Source organism: Lolium perenne, chromosome 6, assembly GCF_019359855.2.
Source record: "Lolium perenne isolate Kyuss_39 chromosome 6, Kyuss_2.0, whole genome shotgun sequence".
NCBI classification, from domain to species: domain Eukaryota; kingdom Viridiplantae; phylum Streptophyta; class Magnoliopsida; order Poales; family Poaceae; genus Lolium; species Lolium perenne.
Window position 1 is genome coordinate 34,741,649 of NC_067249.2, and position 18,490 is coordinate 34,760,138.

At 46.4% G+C, this 18,490-nt stretch overlaps 2 protein-coding genes across 2 annotated transcripts; one reads left to right on the top strand and one right to left on the bottom strand.

Moving 5' to 3' along the window:
* The first annotated feature begins 909 nt into the window (after positions 1–909).
* On the top strand, positions 910–2,719 carry LOC127308363 (AAA-ATPase ASD, mitochondrial). The gene has a single exon (XM_051339166.2). It carries the CDS (start codon positions 988–990, stop codon positions 2,563–2,565), a length of 1,578 nt encoding a protein of 525 aa, XP_051195126.1. The 5' UTR covers positions 910–987; the 3' UTR covers positions 2,566–2,719.
* A 62-nt stretch (positions 2,720–2,781) lies between these two features.
* On the bottom strand, positions 2,782–6,668 carry LOC127308362 (protein NUCLEAR FUSION DEFECTIVE 4). Its single transcript, XM_051339165.2, has 2 exons — positions 6,147–6,668; positions 2,782–3,981 (listed from the first exon to the last, which is right to left on the bottom strand). The coding sequence occupies exons 1-2, from the start codon at positions 6,588–6,590 to the stop codon at positions 2,830–2,832; spliced, it is 1,596 nt and encodes a 531-aa protein (XP_051195125.1). The 5' UTR covers positions 6,591–6,668; the 3' UTR covers positions 2,782–2,829.
* Positions 6,669–18,490: the final 11,822 nt, after the last annotated feature.

An 18,490-nucleotide genomic window follows, 5' to 3' on the forward strand; every position in this document is an offset into this window, starting at 1 on the left:
GGCTAGAGCAGTGAATCACGGCGTGAGGGACAAGCGGTGGGTGGAGAATGTTGGCGTATGAGATAGCCTGCACCAGCCTCTCGGCGAGCTCCCCGGGCCATACAAGGTGTCGCGACAACCGTCCTATCTGGCCTCGGGAGGGCACGGCATGTTCCGAGAGGATCTCGTTGACGCTGACAATGTTTGGTGAGCCAGATTCGACGTGGCGAGAGAGAGAGGAATAGATGGAGGAGTGGGCCACTGACGGGTGGGCTGTGCTGAGACAAAACGATGACATGGAGACTAAAATGGGAGAGCTCCTCAATTTTTCCTCAATTCCGAGGATAGTTTGAGAAAAGTAGACATGGTTTTAGGAAGGCTGGGTATTTAAGGAACATCGTTGGACGGTGTTGTCCGTTTTTGACAAATGGAGAATTGAAGAACAGCCTTGGAGACGCCAATATTGGCCCAAATGCACAATGTTAACGGTAGTCCTGGCCAAACAGTCTGGCTTCTAGGCCCAGACTGAAAGATCTGCTAGGTACATGACGACGGGCGTCTTCACCAACACATGCATGAAGTCATCCGTCCGTTCGTCACCATATTTCGTCCTGCTCACGACTCACTCACCGATCATGATATCGTCACACACGTAAATTATACTCGTCTGCCAGCGGCAAGATGCATTAACAAACGCAAAATGACGCATCTGGTTGATACTTGGCACCAGGTTAAGCTTGCCAAATCTGCATTTGCCACTGCATCCACCAATCAATCTCGTTTCCTTGGAGTCATCGATCGCTGCTTCTCAGTTCCGACAAATCCTCCTGACCTGCTCCGACGCCGCCCGACGACCGGCCGCGCTCAGGTCAGTCAACCTAAGAACATCACCACACAAATGTCCAGCAGCACTATATAAATACACACACAGCGTGCGTCCAGTCCAATCCAGGTCGAGCTACAGCTAGCTTTCCATCAGGAAACAGCAGGAGGTACATCCAGCCAGCCATGGCGGCAGCGATGATGATGGAGAGGTGGGCGGGGGTGGGGTCTGTGCTGGCGAGCGCCATCTTCCTCTGGTCCATGGTGCAGAACCACATCCCACCCACCCTCCGCCTCTACCTCACCACCTGGGCAACCAAAGTCTCATCCTACTTCAACCCCTACCTCCATATCACCATCTCCGAGTACGGTGCCGAGCGGTTCCAGCGCAGCGACCTCTTCCTCGCCGCCGAGGCCTACCTCGGCGATGCCTGCTCCCGGCGCGCACGCAGGCTCAGGGCCGAGCTCGGCAAGGACAGCAAGAGCCTCCAGGTCTCCGTCGACGACAACGATGAGGTCGTCGACGAGTTCAGCGGCACCACCATCTGGTGGTACGCATCCAAGCGGCAGTCCAAGGCCAACGTCATCAGCTTCTACCCTGGCGAAGACGAGAGGCGCTTCTACCGGGTCGTCTTCCACAGGCGCCACCGCGACCTTGTCGTCGACACCTACCTGCCGTTCGTGCTCGGGGAGGGCCGCGCCGTCACCGTCAAGAACCGCCAGCGCCGCCTCTTCACAAACAATGCTGGCAGCAGCTGGAGCCCCTACCGGGCCAAGAGCGTCTGGAGCCATGTCCCCTTTGAGCATCCGGCGACCTTTGACACGCTCGCCATGGACCCTGATCAGAAGGAGGCCATCCTCGATGACCTCGCTGCGTTCCAGGAGAGCAAGGAGTACTATGCAAAAGTTGGCAAGGCGTGGAAGCGCGGGTACCTCCTGTACGGCCCTCCTGGCACCGGCAAGTCCACCATGATCGCCGCCATGGCCAATTTCCTCGACTATGACGTCTACGATCTCGAGCTCACCGCGGTCAAGAACAACACCGAGCTGCGGAAGCTCTTCATCGAGACAACGGGCAAGTCCATCATTGTCATCGAGGACATTGACTGCTCCGTCGACCTCACCGGAAAACGCAGCAAGTCCAAGAAGGGTGACAAGGACTCCGATGACAACGACAAACCGAAGCTACCGACGGACCCAGAGAAGGACGACGCAACGAAGGTGACACTTTCGGGCCTGCTCAACTTCATCGATGGGTTGTGGTCCGCTTGCGGGGGCGAGAGGATCATCATCTTCACGACCAACCACAAGGAGAAGCTGGACCCTGCGCTGATCCGGCGAGGCAGGATGGACAAGCACATCGAGATGTCCTACTGCCGCTTCGAGGGTTTCAAGGTGCTGGCAAAAAATTACCTGGATGTCGTCATTGAGCACGAGCTGTTTGGCGAGATCCGACAGTTGCTCGAGGAGACCGACATGTCGCCTGCCGATGTGGCAGAAAACCTGATGCCCATGTCCAAGAAGAAGAAGAGGGACCCTGACGTCTGCTTGTTAGGCCTCATCGAGGCGCTCAAGAAGGCCAAGGAGGACGCAGCTGCGGCCAAGGCCAAGGAGGAAGAGGAGGCCAAGGAGGCTGAAGCGAAGAAAGCCAAGGAGAAAGAGGAGGCAGAGACGAACAAATCTAAGGAGAAAGACGAAGGAAAGGACAAGGCAACAGAGGAAACCAATGGAGACATCAAGCAATCCGACAAGAAACAGGAGTAGAGCGAGCTTGTTCACTAGTGCTCCCTTATAAAAAGATGCAGTATTTGTTGAAAGAAAATATGTATCACCCAGCTGAAATAACTTTGCTTTCTTTTCTTAGACCACTGTAATGTTGTTAATCCACATAATAAGGGACCACTGTAATGTTTTTTTATATAGAGAGAGTACTAGAATAAAAAAAAAATGCTAACATGACATAGTTGTAAGAACACAAAGAAAACTAACATCGTTTGTATATATATATATATATATACACACACTTTCTCATTTCTCTACAAAAGACATCAGTCTGACATATATAATCCGCCTATAGAACTTCCTCGTTCTGATGAACAATACCGACGCCACAACAGACCCAAAGACGCAGACACATGCCATGATCACGAAGGAGAGCGTGAAGCAGTGCTTACCGGTGCAGGCAAGCTCACCTTGTGGCGACTCCTTGTCGTAGATGTACCCGACAACGCGCACTGAGAGGATGTAAGAGCCAATGGGACTTGCAACGGCCACTGTGTTGAAGATGGTGCCAAAATGGTTCAGCCCGAATATCTCCGACGTTATGCTCGGCATCAGAGCCCACTGAGACCCATAACACAGGCCGACAAGCACAGATCCGATGTATAGTGATGCGGGGAGGCCTGAGGAGATGATGGCGTGACCTGCGCTCATGACTAGAAGTGTTGCAGCTATGAAGAAAGGCCTCCCAACTCCTCGTGACCGAAGGAAGTGATCAGAGATGTAGCCTGCTCCAAACCTTCCTGAGAAGTTCCAGATACTCCAGAGTGACACTAGAGTGCCGGTCTCCCTGCTTGTGTAGCCAAGGGATCCCCCAATCTGGCTGATGTTGTTCACCGTGGCTAGCCCCGATCCCATCCCGCAAGCCATCGCGAGGAAGAGCAGCCAGAAGTTCAGTTCACACATGGCCTGCACTACATTCAGGTTTACTTTGTCCGCCGACATGTCCTGACCAGATCCCACAAGTGCAGTGCTAGAGCTGGCATTCTCAGAATCCTCTGCAGTCTCCTCACTAAGTAATCCAGTTCTTTCTCCCAAACTTAGTTCTTCTCGCTGCTTCGATTCCGTCTTCTGTGCCTTTACAGCAACAGCTACCGGAGACATGACCAACAGCAGGAGTACCAGGAAGCAAACACTCTGCACGGCTGAACTTATCACAAATACTTGGTCACAGATTATGGCAACCATTAAGTACCCAGCAACAGTAACGGCAATGAGAGAGAAAGCATCAAGGAACTTCTTATTGTACCGTCGTTGCGCGCTGTAGACATCGACAAAATACATGAGCAGCAACGTGATGGCTGTGGGTAATATTGCCAGCATAAGTATGAAACTGCCAGGATCAATACTGAGAGTGCGCTGTACTTGGACCAGTATTGCTCCACTCAAGCCCAGAAACCCCTGTTTGAAAGTTGCATAGATGGTTTAATGCCATAGGAAGGATATATCTGCACTTAAGTAACAGGGGGAAAATGATGTGATAACAAATAAATGCACCGTAAAATTGCTAATTTGTTACGTTGCTGAAAAAACAGAGTACATGTAAAGAGTACGGAGCAAAGTGTGCGCAACCCTGGATGCACACAAGTTCACATTATCAGAACTATCCATGTAACTGGGTGAAAACTCAAGAAAATGGAACACAAATATTCTACTCCTGGTAGTGCCTCGCGTCTCCCTCGCGTCGCCCCTCCAGGCGACAGGGGGGGGAACCCTAGACCGCGCCGCCGCCGCCTCCCCCCTCCCTCTCCTCCTCCCTCGTCGCCCCCGGAGGCGGCCGCCGGCAAGGCCGTGCGACGCCGGTGATGGGGGTGGCGGGGATCTCCCCGCCGCCCCCCCCCCCCCCCCCCGTGCGCTGCTGTAGGGAGGACAACGGCCGCGCTGGGGTGGTCTCCGCCGCTGGTGAGGTCGGCCCGATTCCTCCCGTCCCCCTCTCCGGCGCGGCCTCGCCGGCGCTGGGAAGTGGTGGCCGGGGGCTTGGTGCCCTCCGACGACCGGGTTGAGGCCAGGTTGCCTTGGGCACAGGGTGGGGCACAGCCGGCCTGGCGGCGGGCGGCGGGTGCCGATGCTGCGGTCTGCCTTCTTCGGCCGCGCGGGCGGTGAAGGGGGCAGCGGGTGTGGGCTTGGTACGGAGGTCTGAAGACGAAGGCTTCTCCTCCCTGCGGTGCTCGTCGCACCTCCCTGGTCCCGGACTTCCTCCGGTGGCTGGGGGGTGTGGTCGGATGTGGGCTCTGGACCGGGGGAAACCCTTGGCCGACGGTGGCGGCCGCGACGTCGACGACGCTGACGGCGCCGTTCTCCTTCTTGAAGGCGACATCGAGGTGATATCCCCTCCCTCCCTGCCCTATCTATCTCGGGTGAAAACCCAAAGCTTTGGTTTGGACGGTGGCGGTGCCCAGGTGGTGCCGTTCCCTCGTTGGAGGCGCCGTTTTGAGATAGTGGGTTTGGGTGGACGAGCTCGGCGGAGGTTGGTATGCATCGGCTTCGCTTACGCCTGGCAGCTTGGTCCGGTTTTGGTGGTTTATGCTCCGGGTGGCTGTGATGTTCGTGGGTGGCGGCGCGGCGAGGCGAGGCGAGTGCTCGGAGTCTTTCTCCCTGGCGGTAACTTCCATTATCCATGCGTGCTCAGGGAGAGCGATCTACCTCCACAGGTACGGTGCCCTCCGATCCGGGGCGAGAAAGCAGGGAGCTTTCTTTGGAGGTGGAAACGGATGGTGCCTGGGCTTTGCTTGGCCTCTGGAGGTTGACGATGGTGCGAGTCCCTCAATGGTGGCCTTCTTCACCAGCTTCGACGCCTCTCTAGTAGGATCGCAAGACTGGACAATGGTCTCGGAGGCTCAAGCTGTGTTTCACTCCTTTTTCTTCTTTTGCTTGTAGTTTTCGGTTCCTGTTAGCTGGTTTTCAGCATCTTGTATCATCTTGCCGGCAACGGCCTTATTAATTTAAGGCAGGGCTACGGCCTAATGTTTAAAAAAACTCAAGAAAATAGCAAACGAGGTAATGAAACTAAGAGTTCCTTCAGAAGTGTCCAACAAAAAAAAAAACTGAAGCTTCATTCACCTTTGGACAAATGTGCCACATGTTTTGGGTTAAATATTGAAGGGATTTGGGCCTCCACCATTATCGCACAAATGTATCAAAATTCTCAAATACAAGTCCAAGTCCAGTGCTTGACTCGCCGAGGTGAAATGAGGAGACATAGTTGGAGGCAATGGAGCTGTACCTCTAAGAACTGTTTATTTGTAAGGTTGCGTTGCATCAAATCCACTTTCCCTAACTATTGCTTTCATGAGCACATTGGTGAGAATCTATATACTGTGTTATACCACCACCAAAACAGATACCCCACACGGTCACGCCCTACGGAATGGAACCGAACAAACGTTCTTTCACAAGATTGCTTTTGTTTTGATGGAGCAGAGTAGATGGTTGTCCTAGATTCTTTTGGTTTCACAATTACATGGTTTTATACTAAGCATATCATTTCACTTGATGCGCGAAGCAACAGACCACCAAGAAACGAAGAGCAGAGCAATAATCCAAAAACTGAACGAGGGGGAATGGACCTTCATGATCCCGATGACGGTGCCGCGGCGGTCAGGGAAGTTTTCGACAGCGGTGACGACGTCGGCTGTGTTGAGGAAGGTCTGCGCCTGCGCCCCCAGAAACATGTAGAAGCAGACGAGCGGGAGCGGCGCCGGCGCGACCCCGGCGACGGCGAGCCACATGGGGAGGTACCCGGCGGCGCAGAGCGCGGCGCCGGCGAGGAGTACGAGCCAGGGTCGGCGGAGGCCCCCGGGCGCCCAGGCGGCGAGGAGCCCCGAGAGGATCCCCACGTTGGCGCCGACGTCCTTGAAGAAGGCGACGGCGTCGAGCGCGGACTGGTCGTAGCCCTGCGAGGATTTGAGCGCCGGGGAGTAGATGCCGAAGCAGTAGGAGCTCCCGGCGAAGCACTGGATCAGCGCGCTCGCCGCCAGCGCCGACCACCGCGTCCGCGCGCCCGACGCCATCGCCGCGGGCCAGGCGACCAGGAGGAGGGCTGCTGGGCCCGATGGAAAAGAAGAGGAAACAAAAACTCAGTTTTTTTTTTTGTTCGTTGACGTATCTGTGGCTTCAACAAGGCTCCAATGATGTGGCGAAAAGGAGGGATGGAGGACCCTTTCGTGCTCACACGTCGTGGCATACGTGGGCAGCACTAGCCGCCTCATGTGATTGTGTAGCTGACATTATGGGACCACCAAGAATAAGCCATTTGCCTTGGAGAACATGGATGATGCTTTGCTAAAAATCTGGTGAGGGTGACTGCTTTTAATTCGAGCATAATAGTGTGCACGATGACAACTGTGAATAATTCTATCGTTTTATGTACCTTTCGCGTCTTTAATGTACGTGTTCATGGAAATGGAGATGATGCCAAAGTACCTTGGAAAAGATCACATGCTTCTTTTTTTGAAGAAAAATGTCTCTATCTTAAAGCATCTCCAACAGAGCGCTATAATAGCACACATTAAAAGGCTTTTACAATACTGTTTTAAGCTATGATGCGCGTTAAACCGGATGCTCTATTTTTCAGGCGCGGCAAAACAACGCTCCACTGGACGCTGCGTTTTACAGCGTGCGTGCTACCGCACAAACACAAATCTCACAAGCATCTATTCACATAAAGATCAAACACAGAAATAAAATGAATAATAAATAGTTCAATTATTATTACAACACAAATAACATCAACAATGATAGTTCAAATAAATAAAATGAATGTCTAAATAACAATACAACAATACAACAAATGCAACAAATGGTAAATTTAACTGAATTTGTTCATGGTTGCCCATGCCACTTCCACCACTCCACCACCACTCCACGATGATATCAAGTTGAAGTTCATCATGCGCTCCCTCCACAACTTCCGACGACTGGAACATGGAACCACCATGCTTCGACCGCTTTGCCCCCATAGCCAAAATCATCAACATATTTTCTTCCTCTTCTAAATCCATCTCCTCATCGGACGAATCATACAAGGAGCTCGTCTACGAATGGTAAAAATCCTAATTTTGGGCATCGAAATCACCTCTACAAACAATGGAAAATCGATTTGATCGGACGCCACATACCTGCACGCGGCTCATGGAAAATCGATGGGTTTAAGGTTGTTTTAGAGTCGAATAAAGTAGTTGTTTCCAAGTTTGGATAATTTATTGGTAAAGGCTATGAGTGCGGAGGCTTGTTCCGCTTTCTGCTTTCTGATTCAGTAATAAATCTGTGAACCATATTTGTGGCAATGTTAGTGATGATACCAGTGTTTGGTATTCTCGTTTATGTCACATTAATTTTGGTTTAATGTCTCGGCTATCCAATTTGAGTTTAATTCCGAACTTCTCCATTGCCAAAGGTTCTAAGTGTCATAGTTGTATGCAATCAAAGCAACCTTGGAAGCCTCACAAGGCGGTAGAGGAGAGAAACTTGGCACCTCTAGAACTTATACATTCTGATCTATGCGAGATGAATGGTGTGTTGACAAAAGGTGGTAAGAGATATTTCATGACATTGATTTATGATGCGACTAGATTTTTCTATGTTTATTTGTTGCAAACTAAAGATAAAGTTTTAGACTACTTTAAAATTTATAAGGCCGAAGTTAAAAATCAACTAGAGAGAAAGATCAAGCGTCTTAGGTCGAATCGTGGTGGTGAATATTTTCCTAAAATCTTTGATAAATTCTGTGAGAAACATGACATTATTCATGATAGGACGCCTCCCTACTCACCCCAATCAAACGGGGTTGCCGAGAGGAAAAACCGCACGCTGACTAACTTGGTGAATTCCATGTTAGCTACAACTGCTTTATCAAAGGCATGGTGGGGGAGGCTTTGTTGACTTCATGTCCTGTCCTGAATAGAGTTCCTAACAAGAATAAAGATAAAACCCTTTATGATAAGTGGGTTGGGAGAAAACCATCACTTTCGTATTCGCGCACATGGGGATGTTTGGCGAAAGTAAATATCCCAGTTACTAAGAAGCGCAAACTCGGACCAAAGACAGTGGATTGTATCTTTCTAGGTTATGCATCGCGGAGTGTAGGCTATAGATTTTTAGTAGTTCAATCTGAGGCACATATATGCATGTTGACACTATTATGGAATCTCGTGATGCAACATTTTTTGAGAATATGTTTCCTATGAAAGATATGCATAGCATTGCTAGGATTTCTACTGAGATAATTCCTGAATCTAGCACATATAATGAGTATTTTGAACAATCATATGAAGATGTTACTGAGAAGGATGACAATGAAGCTAATAGGTTAATAGGTTAGTGCCAGAAAATGCATAAAAATGCCACGAAGTGTAAACAAAACATATAGCAATTGGTGTAAAATAAACATGGAGCATAAAGAATTATAGATACGTTTGCGACGTATCAACGAGCTCGGTGAGGATGCTCCAGGATGCTCTAGCTCGATTCCTCGTGTAGGAGGAGCAATTCGAGGATGGCGATGACGACGGTGTCTACGATGGTGCTCGGGGAAGCTCCAGTTGACGGTGACAAGAATCGACCCAAGGCTAGGGTTTCGGAACTTTTTGGGAAGGAAGAACAGAGAAGGGGAAATGGAGGGTTAGGGTTTTCGGCAGCGGCGAGCTGGTCCTTATAGCCGTCTAGGGTGGAGGCGTGCATCTCAACACGACCGGTGGCAGAGGAGCTGCCACCGAGCTGCTTCCAGTAACGGGAGGTTGAAGATGAACTCCCCTTGTGCTTGAATATGACGCGAAGGGGTAAGTTGGGCCGGGCCGGTGCTGGGCTTGCTTGTTGGGCTGCGTGGCCTACTTCGGTTGCCTCTCTTTCTCTCATTTTTTGTTCCTTTTCTTTTTCTATTTCTATTTCCTCATTTTGAATTCTGTTTTGAACTCTGGTTTCAAAATTGAACTAAGTGAAGATTTGGCATCTTCAAATAATTCATCATGTCTTCCTACTATTATTGTTGTTGAATATTTATTAGCTAACTATTTCATGGAGTTTTAAAGAAAAGTAAATAAAACTTAGGGTTATTAATTGGGATTTTGTTCTAATAGATCCCCAAGCATGATTTGATAAGAATTTGTAGTAACTCAAATTATTGAGTAATATATGTTGCAATAAAGTATTTGAATGCTTTGGTTATAACAGATTGAGAAGGTAATTCATGTTTAAGGAAATGTAGCATGAAGAAGGTATTTCTTTATGCTATTTTAGGAAAATCAAGATGTAGTGATGTGGGTCACTTTATTCTTAGGTTTTAATTTATTTCTTGTTTTGTCCAACTATTCAAAACGCTTGTATGGAAAGTTATGATTTAATACTAAGGTTTATCACTAGCGACCAAATTGGTACTTAAGTTTAAGGTATGGTCTTTAGGTTTTACTTGTGATCACCCAAGTGATACACACGTTAGGATTGAAACATGGTTCTAGGGTTTGAGTTCAGTTGATCACTTGGTTGAGGTTTACCTTTGATTCTAAGGCTGTGTTTGGTTGTGATTTCTGGGCCAGATTCACTACCTGAAAGCCAAAATCTGAACCAAAGGGGTACCAGCCTGAGAGAGATTCTGGAAAATCAGCAGATTTTGGTAGTGAAATTTGGAAGTAGGCCAGACCCCAGATTTCACTGCGTTCGCATCCAACGAAAAACCAGGTATTTACCCACCATGCCATTCCCAGGTGGAAACTGGCCGGTTAGATTTTCTTCTAACTCACCCGAGCGACTCGGCCTCCATATCCCTTTCTCTCGCGTACTGCCCGTACGAACACAGGCAAGGCGAGCCTAGGGTTCCTCCACCCAGCCGCCACGGTCCGGCGACTCGCCGGCGACTGGAGCGCCGCCCCGCCGCAGAGCTCCCCCACGCGCCTCTCCCCTCCCTCACCCCGTTCACGTCGCATCCCTCTCGCCCCGACCCCCGACCCCTCGCCCAGATCGGACCGCCGCGTCCCTCCGCCGCCGCGCCAATTCCTAGCGCCACCAGCAGGTATTCGTCCCCCTCCTTCCTCTCCTCCCAGCACTCCTCTTCCTGATCCATGGCCATGTATATTTCGGTTTTTTCTTATATATTCTGTGAGTTGCATCTTGCAAATTGTATGTGAGCGTGGGTTACATGTTTGTACTGCTGGTCCTCTGCGTATATTTCGGTTGGCTACTGCTATATAGAACATGGTATGAATATTGCTTGCAAATTGTAGGCAAAATAGCATGAGTAATACATTGTGTGGTGTTATAATTTTCTGCAAGTTGTGATGTTATATTCTGCAACTTATTGTGTTATGGTATTGTTGCATAATAGTTGAATCAATTGAATTTTCTATGTGTCAAGTATGGCTGAGAAGGCTGTATGGGATAAGACAACCGTCAAGCATTTCTGTGACATATGTAGAGATGAGGTTCTGGCTGGGCATAGGCCCTTAGGTCATTTTAAACTGAGGGATGAAGAGTTTGATAAATGTGATGAAGATGAAGACTATATGCCCGAAGCGGCACAAGCAACGGCACAACCACAAGGGGATGATGCTCTAAAGGAGGAGAACGAGGTTACCATGAACACCATTCGTGATAGGATAACGAATGCTTTGCTTATTGCGAGAGCGACATAGGATAGTTACGTCGATGGCGAACATCATGTTGTGAACCATATGTCTTTTGTGTAATCGGTATGTTTTTCGGAGTAACCTTATGATACCACTTTGTAAGCTATGTATATATAATATTAAGACATGGTAAATTTCCTTCCCAAAATTATCATTTGCATGTCTATCAGTGTACAAATCATTGTTCTGCGATCAATTAGCATGGTAATATTCACTCATGGTCTCAGGGGCATTACAGATATTTCCTATCGAATCCACAGTTGACAGTTGCTACAACCAAACAACTTCCAGCTTTCCCACAGTTGTCAGCTCACAGCTGATTTTCCACAGCTGATTCCCCACAGCTGATTTTCAGGAATCTACAGCTCAACCAAACACACCCTAAAGATGCATAATTGATTATATCAATGGAACTTATGTGTATGGTTTAGCACTAGGGTTAATCAACTAATTATTTTACTGATGCTTGAGTTTAGGGCATGGTTTCAGGGTTTACTAGCGATCTCCCTATGATTTTATGTAATGGATGATATCTGCTTATCATATTAAGGTTTAATTTATTATTCTACATCTCCAAAGCATGATCATGTGCTAGATATGATCATTTCATTAGTTTACTACAAGTTCTTAGGGTTTATGATCATTACCAAGTTGTGATGATCATGGTATGGCTTCCTAGGATAACACTAGTGAGATATGGTTCCCACCTGTAAGATCAAATGTTTACTCCAATTAAGCTAGAGGGTAGCACTTCTCTTGTATTCTTTAGGATGGACATGGTTATGGTCAGCAACTATAACCTCTCTCACTTCTAAATGTCTTGGAATATCCTAAGGCCCTACTAAAGAGATGATGATATGATCATCTAAATATATGGCCTGCCTAGGAATTCTACCTTGCAATCTTCTGTAGCTTGTTCTTCAGGAAATCTGATAAACCTGCATCTTGTGGTATGTCTCCACCTCCTAGCTGCTTCATCTTGGTCCTATGCAATGTATGGAGTGGTCTAATCCTTTGGTATGCTTGTAGTATGATACTAGATGATCAAATGGCTAAGGTACGGGGTTACTTTTATAGGCTTGGGTATGCTCTAATATCATGACACATAGGTGGGTAACTCTTGTTTTGGTTTGATGAGTAAGGTGCTTGGTTGTCATGCTCTCATCCATAGCAATCCTTTAAGCATGAGGTGGCATAGCTTAGGGTGCAAGCTATGCATATATTTTCATCCTATTTGGCATTATCATTATCTTGTAGTTTTCTTTATTTTTGGATAGCCAAGTGGCATTTGACACTAAATGGTTGGTGGATGATTTTATATTTGTGGAGGAGGCATTATATCATATGTGTTTGTCGTCATATTATAATTGTGGTCACAATGTCAAAATTGAAGGTTATACCCCAAATTTGAATGGTGATGTTTGATTTCACCAAGGCATGATCATATGAGTTTCAAAATACCCATAGAGTTTTATTTAAATAGTTTGAACTCTAATTTGTAATGTAAATGAATTTAATTTTGTGATATTCCAAATATTTAATAAGTTATGATTTAAATAAGAATTAGTGGCTTTTATGCACTTAGGTCCTTGTTTTTTTTACCATATTTGGTAATAATTTTTTTAAAGTGAATTCAATTATACCCGAAGGTAGTTGCTCAGCTTTTAAGTGTTAATCATTTAGAGTTTGTTTCTTATCTATTTGATGAGTATAGACCCTCTCATCTAGGGTTTAATGATGAGCTTATGTTGGTGTTGAGTTCAAGAGTTTAATTCAAGAAATACCATGAGGTTCATGGTAGAAATATTTATTGGTTTAAAGTCTATATTAGTTTCCTAATTCTTTATTGTTATTTCATTTGTAGTTGAATAACTATCCATATGTTATTGTAAGGAATACCATATTATGATCCTTTATAAGATCTCGTATTGGATCCTTACTTAAGTGTGGTTGTAATACTTCTAGTTGCATTTGATCTAACCCATAGATCAATTCATATCTACCCCAAAATAAGGTTTTAGCAAAGGTTATATTGAGGTTTATAGCGCTTAAATTGATGATCTACTAAAATTTCATCAACTCAAGTGGAACTTCAATTACTGTGACAAGTTTTATTTGAAAGCGCAAAAATTACTCGGATTTTCTATGCATGAATGCAATGCACACATATGTTTCCCCTTTTTTTTGTAACCCCAAATCTTGGGATCGATTCGAGTTTCAACCATCATTGACACACCTTCTTGCAACTTGTGCGAGAACAACTGCATCTTCACGTGCATCTTACTGGTTAGGTCTTTGGACATGCAGATCGATTCCAGTTTCAACCACAGTGCCGCTGCAGTTTTTTCAGCCAACACTTCATGCAAGATATTATTAGATAGATGCAGCTGAATTAAAGATAAAGCCTTACGGTCTTTCCGCTTTTCATCATCGGTCCAAGCCTTTGCATGGGACTTGCCGAATCCTTCGAGAGCTTCATCCAGATCAGAAGTTTGGGCAAGGATCGCTCTCATCTTGACTTGCCACAGAGAAAATCTCGTGGTGTAATCTAGCTGCGGTAGATCGAACTTCAAAGAAGACATGTCGCAAACCCTAGATTGAAACACGGGCTCTAATACCACTTGTTATAAAAGCGACAAGAAAATAACAAAGAACGAAAAGAAATCGCAACGGGGACACAATATTTAACGTGTAAACCCCACCAACACAGAGAGGGGAAAAGCACGAGTGCAAGCGAGCAAATACTTCACTATATTGGGGAGTATTTACAAACGCCGGTGGTTAGTCGGCGGGTTACAAAAGGTATATATAGGCGGTGACATCGATCCGTACCCGGCTGAAAGAACATCTCTCAGTTTATGTTTTGAATGTTTGATGACAATATGTGTGGTACACTAATGTTTGATGAGATGGTGCAGATAATATATATGTTTATGGTTGTGGTTGTTTTGTGTGGAAAAACACGTCAAAAGGCAGCAGAATCAAATTCTCCAGGCCGGATTATCCGGCCCCTGAAAACGGCTAAGAATTTTCTGGCGACGAAACATTGGATAGGGGCCGGATTTTTGGCCGGAATTTCCCAGAGGCCGGATTTTTCAGGGGGGACGGATTATCCGGCCCTCACTTACACCGGATAATCCGGCCCCCAAAATGCCCCAACGGCTGGATTTTGATGGGGGGTATAAATACCCCCCTTCTTCCTCCTCCCCAAGCTGCTCAATCATTGCCCAAATTCTGCCAAGCTTCACCACCATTAGAGCCACCTCAAGAAACACAAGATTTGCAAGATCTCCTCCTCCACCCAATCAAAGCTCTTGATCTTTGGAGATTCGAAGGAGAAGACCCCGATCTACATCCTCACCGAAGCGATTTGCATTTCCCCCTCATATGCTTGAGGGCCCTCTTGCTAGTGTTCCTATTTGGAATCTCTAGTTGTTTGTTGTTGATGTGTTCTTGTTGATTGTTGTGTTGTTACAGATTTGGGAGCCTCCAATTTGGTTGTGGATGTGTGCCCCAAGAACCTTGTAAAGGCCCGGTTTCCGCCTCAAGGAAATCCCTTAGTGGAAGTGGGCTAGGCCTTCATGGCGTTGCTCACAGGAGACCTGAGTGAAGCCTTCGTGGCATTGGTTTGGCTTTCGTAGCAACCACACTCCTCCAAACGTAGACGTACCTTCTTGCAAAGGAAGGGAACTACGGGAATCAACTCCGTGTCTCTGCGTGCTCCACTCTCGGTTACCTCTATCCAATTACCTCTCATATATATTGCGTAGCTATATCTTGCTTAGTTGTTAGCCTTGTCATATAGGTAAATTCACATAGTTGCATATCTAGAGAATTTACCTTTGTGTCAAGCCTAAATTGAAAAAGAACTAAAAATTGGTTAGCACCTATTCACCACCCCCTCTCTAGGTGCGGCATACGATCCTTTCAATTGGTATCAGAGCCTCGGCTCTTATTTCGGGCTTAACCGCCTAAGAGTATGCCGGACGATGAGGGTACGGAAGGGGCCGCTAAGCCGGTCTCTATGGATGATCTCAAGTTGATGAAAACATCTTTGAGGTCCTCCATGGAAGCTCAAATGGAAAGCATGAGAAAAATGATTTCCGAGCTTTTGCCGCGGGCTCCCTCCGTCCTCCCCGTCATAGAGGGAAGGGACAAGAGTGGGTTAGAAAAGGGAGATGCTTCGGGCTCACCCTCCGCTACCACACCCTTGGAGAGTGATCACTTAGACAATAATAAAAACCCCACTACTTCTCCTAGAGCAACAAGTGGTGGTGTGAGCTACCACAACGTGGCTCCACCTTTCCGCTCTCCCGATATTCCGGTTCCCCATCCTCATATAAACATTCGGGGCGACCCACCTAAGTTTAATGATAAAGATTTTGATACATGGCAATTTAAGTTTCGCTCTCATGTTCGCAGTGCCTCCAATGAACTTTGGAGAATTATCTTGGAAGGCTACAAGCCTTACAACCCCGACAAGTTGACTAGAAGAGAAGAGGTTGATAATCAACTCAACGACATTGCCTTGCACATGATTCAAACTAGTGTGGGGACAAAGAACTTGTCTCTTGTTCGGAATTTCTCCACCGCCAAGGAAGCTTGGGAGGGCTTGGCCGCTAGTTGCACGGGAAGTGAAAGCATGAGAAGAAACAAGTATAATGCCCTTCAGAATCAAGCCGAAGGATTCATGAGGCTACCGGATGAAGATCATCAAGTCATGTATAGAAGACTTATCACCGTTGCCGATGCTTTTCGGAATGTGGGTGCCAAACACATTGATGATTCTTGGATCAAAGATAAGTATATTGACTGTATGATGCCATTTGAACCCGTTGATGTCAAGACTCTAGTTGGGAGAGAATGCTTTTCCTCTCTCACTTCTCAACAAGCGGTGCACGAGTTGCAAGCTCTCAAGGTGCTCGAGCAAAACTCTCATGATTCTCGCAATCGAGCTATTGGGATGTCAAGAGGGACAAATCTTGCCTTGACGGCCAATACCATGGAAGAAGTGAACCCTCAAGAACCATATAGGACATCTTGGAGTATGTCCTATCCGGATGATTTGGAATACCACTACAATGATCACATGGCATTCCATGCAAAAACCTTTTGGGTTGATCCATCCAAGGCAAAGGAAGATAACATCAAGAGGAACTACTCAAGCGGGGTCAAGGGTTTGGGCCCAAAAACAAGATCGTGCTACAATTGTGGTGACAAGAACCATTTCATCGCCCAATGCCCCTATGAGCATAGGGAAACTCGCGGTGGAAGGCTCATTCCCAAGGACAAGAGCAAAGATTCAAAGGCTCCCAACAAGAAATTCTACAACAAGAGTAAGAAGGACAAGAGACCTTCAAGGATTGTGCTAATGACTAAGGAAGAGTATTCTTCCGATGAAGTGGAAAGTGGTAGTGATGAAGAAGAAACCTCAAAGGAAGTGGCCGCCATTGTCACCACCAATATTCCCTCTTCATCTCTATTTGAATCCCCCAGTGAGAACCCTCACATCAAGAATGCACATTGCTTCATGGCAAGGTCCTCCTTGGACACATCTATTGTGCTATCAACTCAAGAAGAATATACATCCGGGGATGATTATGATGATGAAGAAGATGAAACTTCCAATGGATTGGTGGCTCTTGCTTCCCTCTCCAACAACTCTTCATCACCAATTGAATCCCCCAATGAGGATATTCACATGAATGAAGAAAGTTGCCTCATGGCAAAATCTTCCGAGGTATCTTCTCCTAACCCCTCTATGCCTAACATATCAAATGATTTAGGGGTTGATCATGCTAGTTTAAGAGTGAAACAAGAAATGCTTGATTTTGATGAGTTCATTCTTAACTTGAAAGGTGACACTAAAAAGCATGTTTCAAATCTCATGGTTCGTCTAGCACAACTAGATGATGCTCTTGATAAAAAATGTCAAATAGAAAGAGAAGACTCTCTTGAAATAGCCGCAATTAAAAATGCCCTTGAGGAAGGACAAGAAACTATAGCTTCTCTTGAAGAGAGACTAGAAACTCTTGAAGAGCCTCAAGATGAAATTAATAAGCTTACTAAAGCAAGAGATCTTGCTAGGGCTAAAACAAAAGTGCTTAAAAAGGAAAAGGCCAAATTTGGTGTTGATCATGAGAAACTTGTGAAGGATCTAGATGAACTAGACAAAGCTCACAAAGCTTTGATGAGTGAATACTCACTCCTCTCCAAGTCAAATGAGTAACTTCAAATTAGGCTTGCTAAATATGATGTGCCTAGCTTCTCTACCTCTACTTGTGATCATGCAAATATTATTGAGGAAAATGCTAGGTTAAAGGATGAACTTGCAAAGGCCTCCTCTCCCCAAAGTAAGTTGTCTTTGGATGATCTTTTGAGTAAACAAAGATCAAACAATGGGAAGGAGGGCATTGGTTTTATTGCCAAGGCAAAGAAGGCAAACAAGAAGAAGGCCAAGCCCGCACAAGAGAAGAAGAAGGTCATCACTAATGATGAAGCCCCTAAGGCCAAAATCATTAATGATGATGATGCGGGAATTGCTAACCCTCACCATGTTTTATTTAAAGATTATTATGGTGATGTTTATGCAAAATATTTTGGCCCATATGATGGATATGTTGCTTGGTCTATTTGGGTCCCAAAGACCCTTGTTGCTAACAAAAGAGGACCCATTGAAAAATGGGTACCTAAATCCAAGATTTAATCTCATGTAGGACTATGCCGCCGGTGGGTCGAAATGGGTACTTGATAGTGGATGTACAAGTCATATGACCGGCGGCAAGAATCTCGTCAAGGAGTTGAGGCCCAACATTAATGATATCACCGTCTCCTTTGGCGATAATTCTACATCCAAGGTATTGGGTTTTGGCAAGGTTGTGGTTGCACACAACGTTACTCTTGTGGATGTCATGCTTGTCAAAACCCTTGGTTACAATTTGTTATCCGTTTTCGCCCTTGGCAAGATGGGTTTCGCCATCTTTATTGATAATGATATTGTGGTCCTCTTGTGGAGCAAGACTCTAAAAGTCGCATTCGTTGGGTATCACGAAAATAACTTGTATGTGGTGGACTTCTCGGGGTCCACCACGACAAGTGCGATGTGCCTATTCGGAAAGGTGGATGTGGGTTGGTTGTGGCATCGCCGCTTGGCCCATGTCAACATGAGAACTTTGCAAAGTCTTCACAAGGGAACCATATTGTGGGTCTAATGGAAAATGTGTCTTTTGCCAAAGATCGTGTTTGTAGGGCTTGTGTTGAAGGCAAAATGCATGACTCTCCGCACCGAAGCAAGA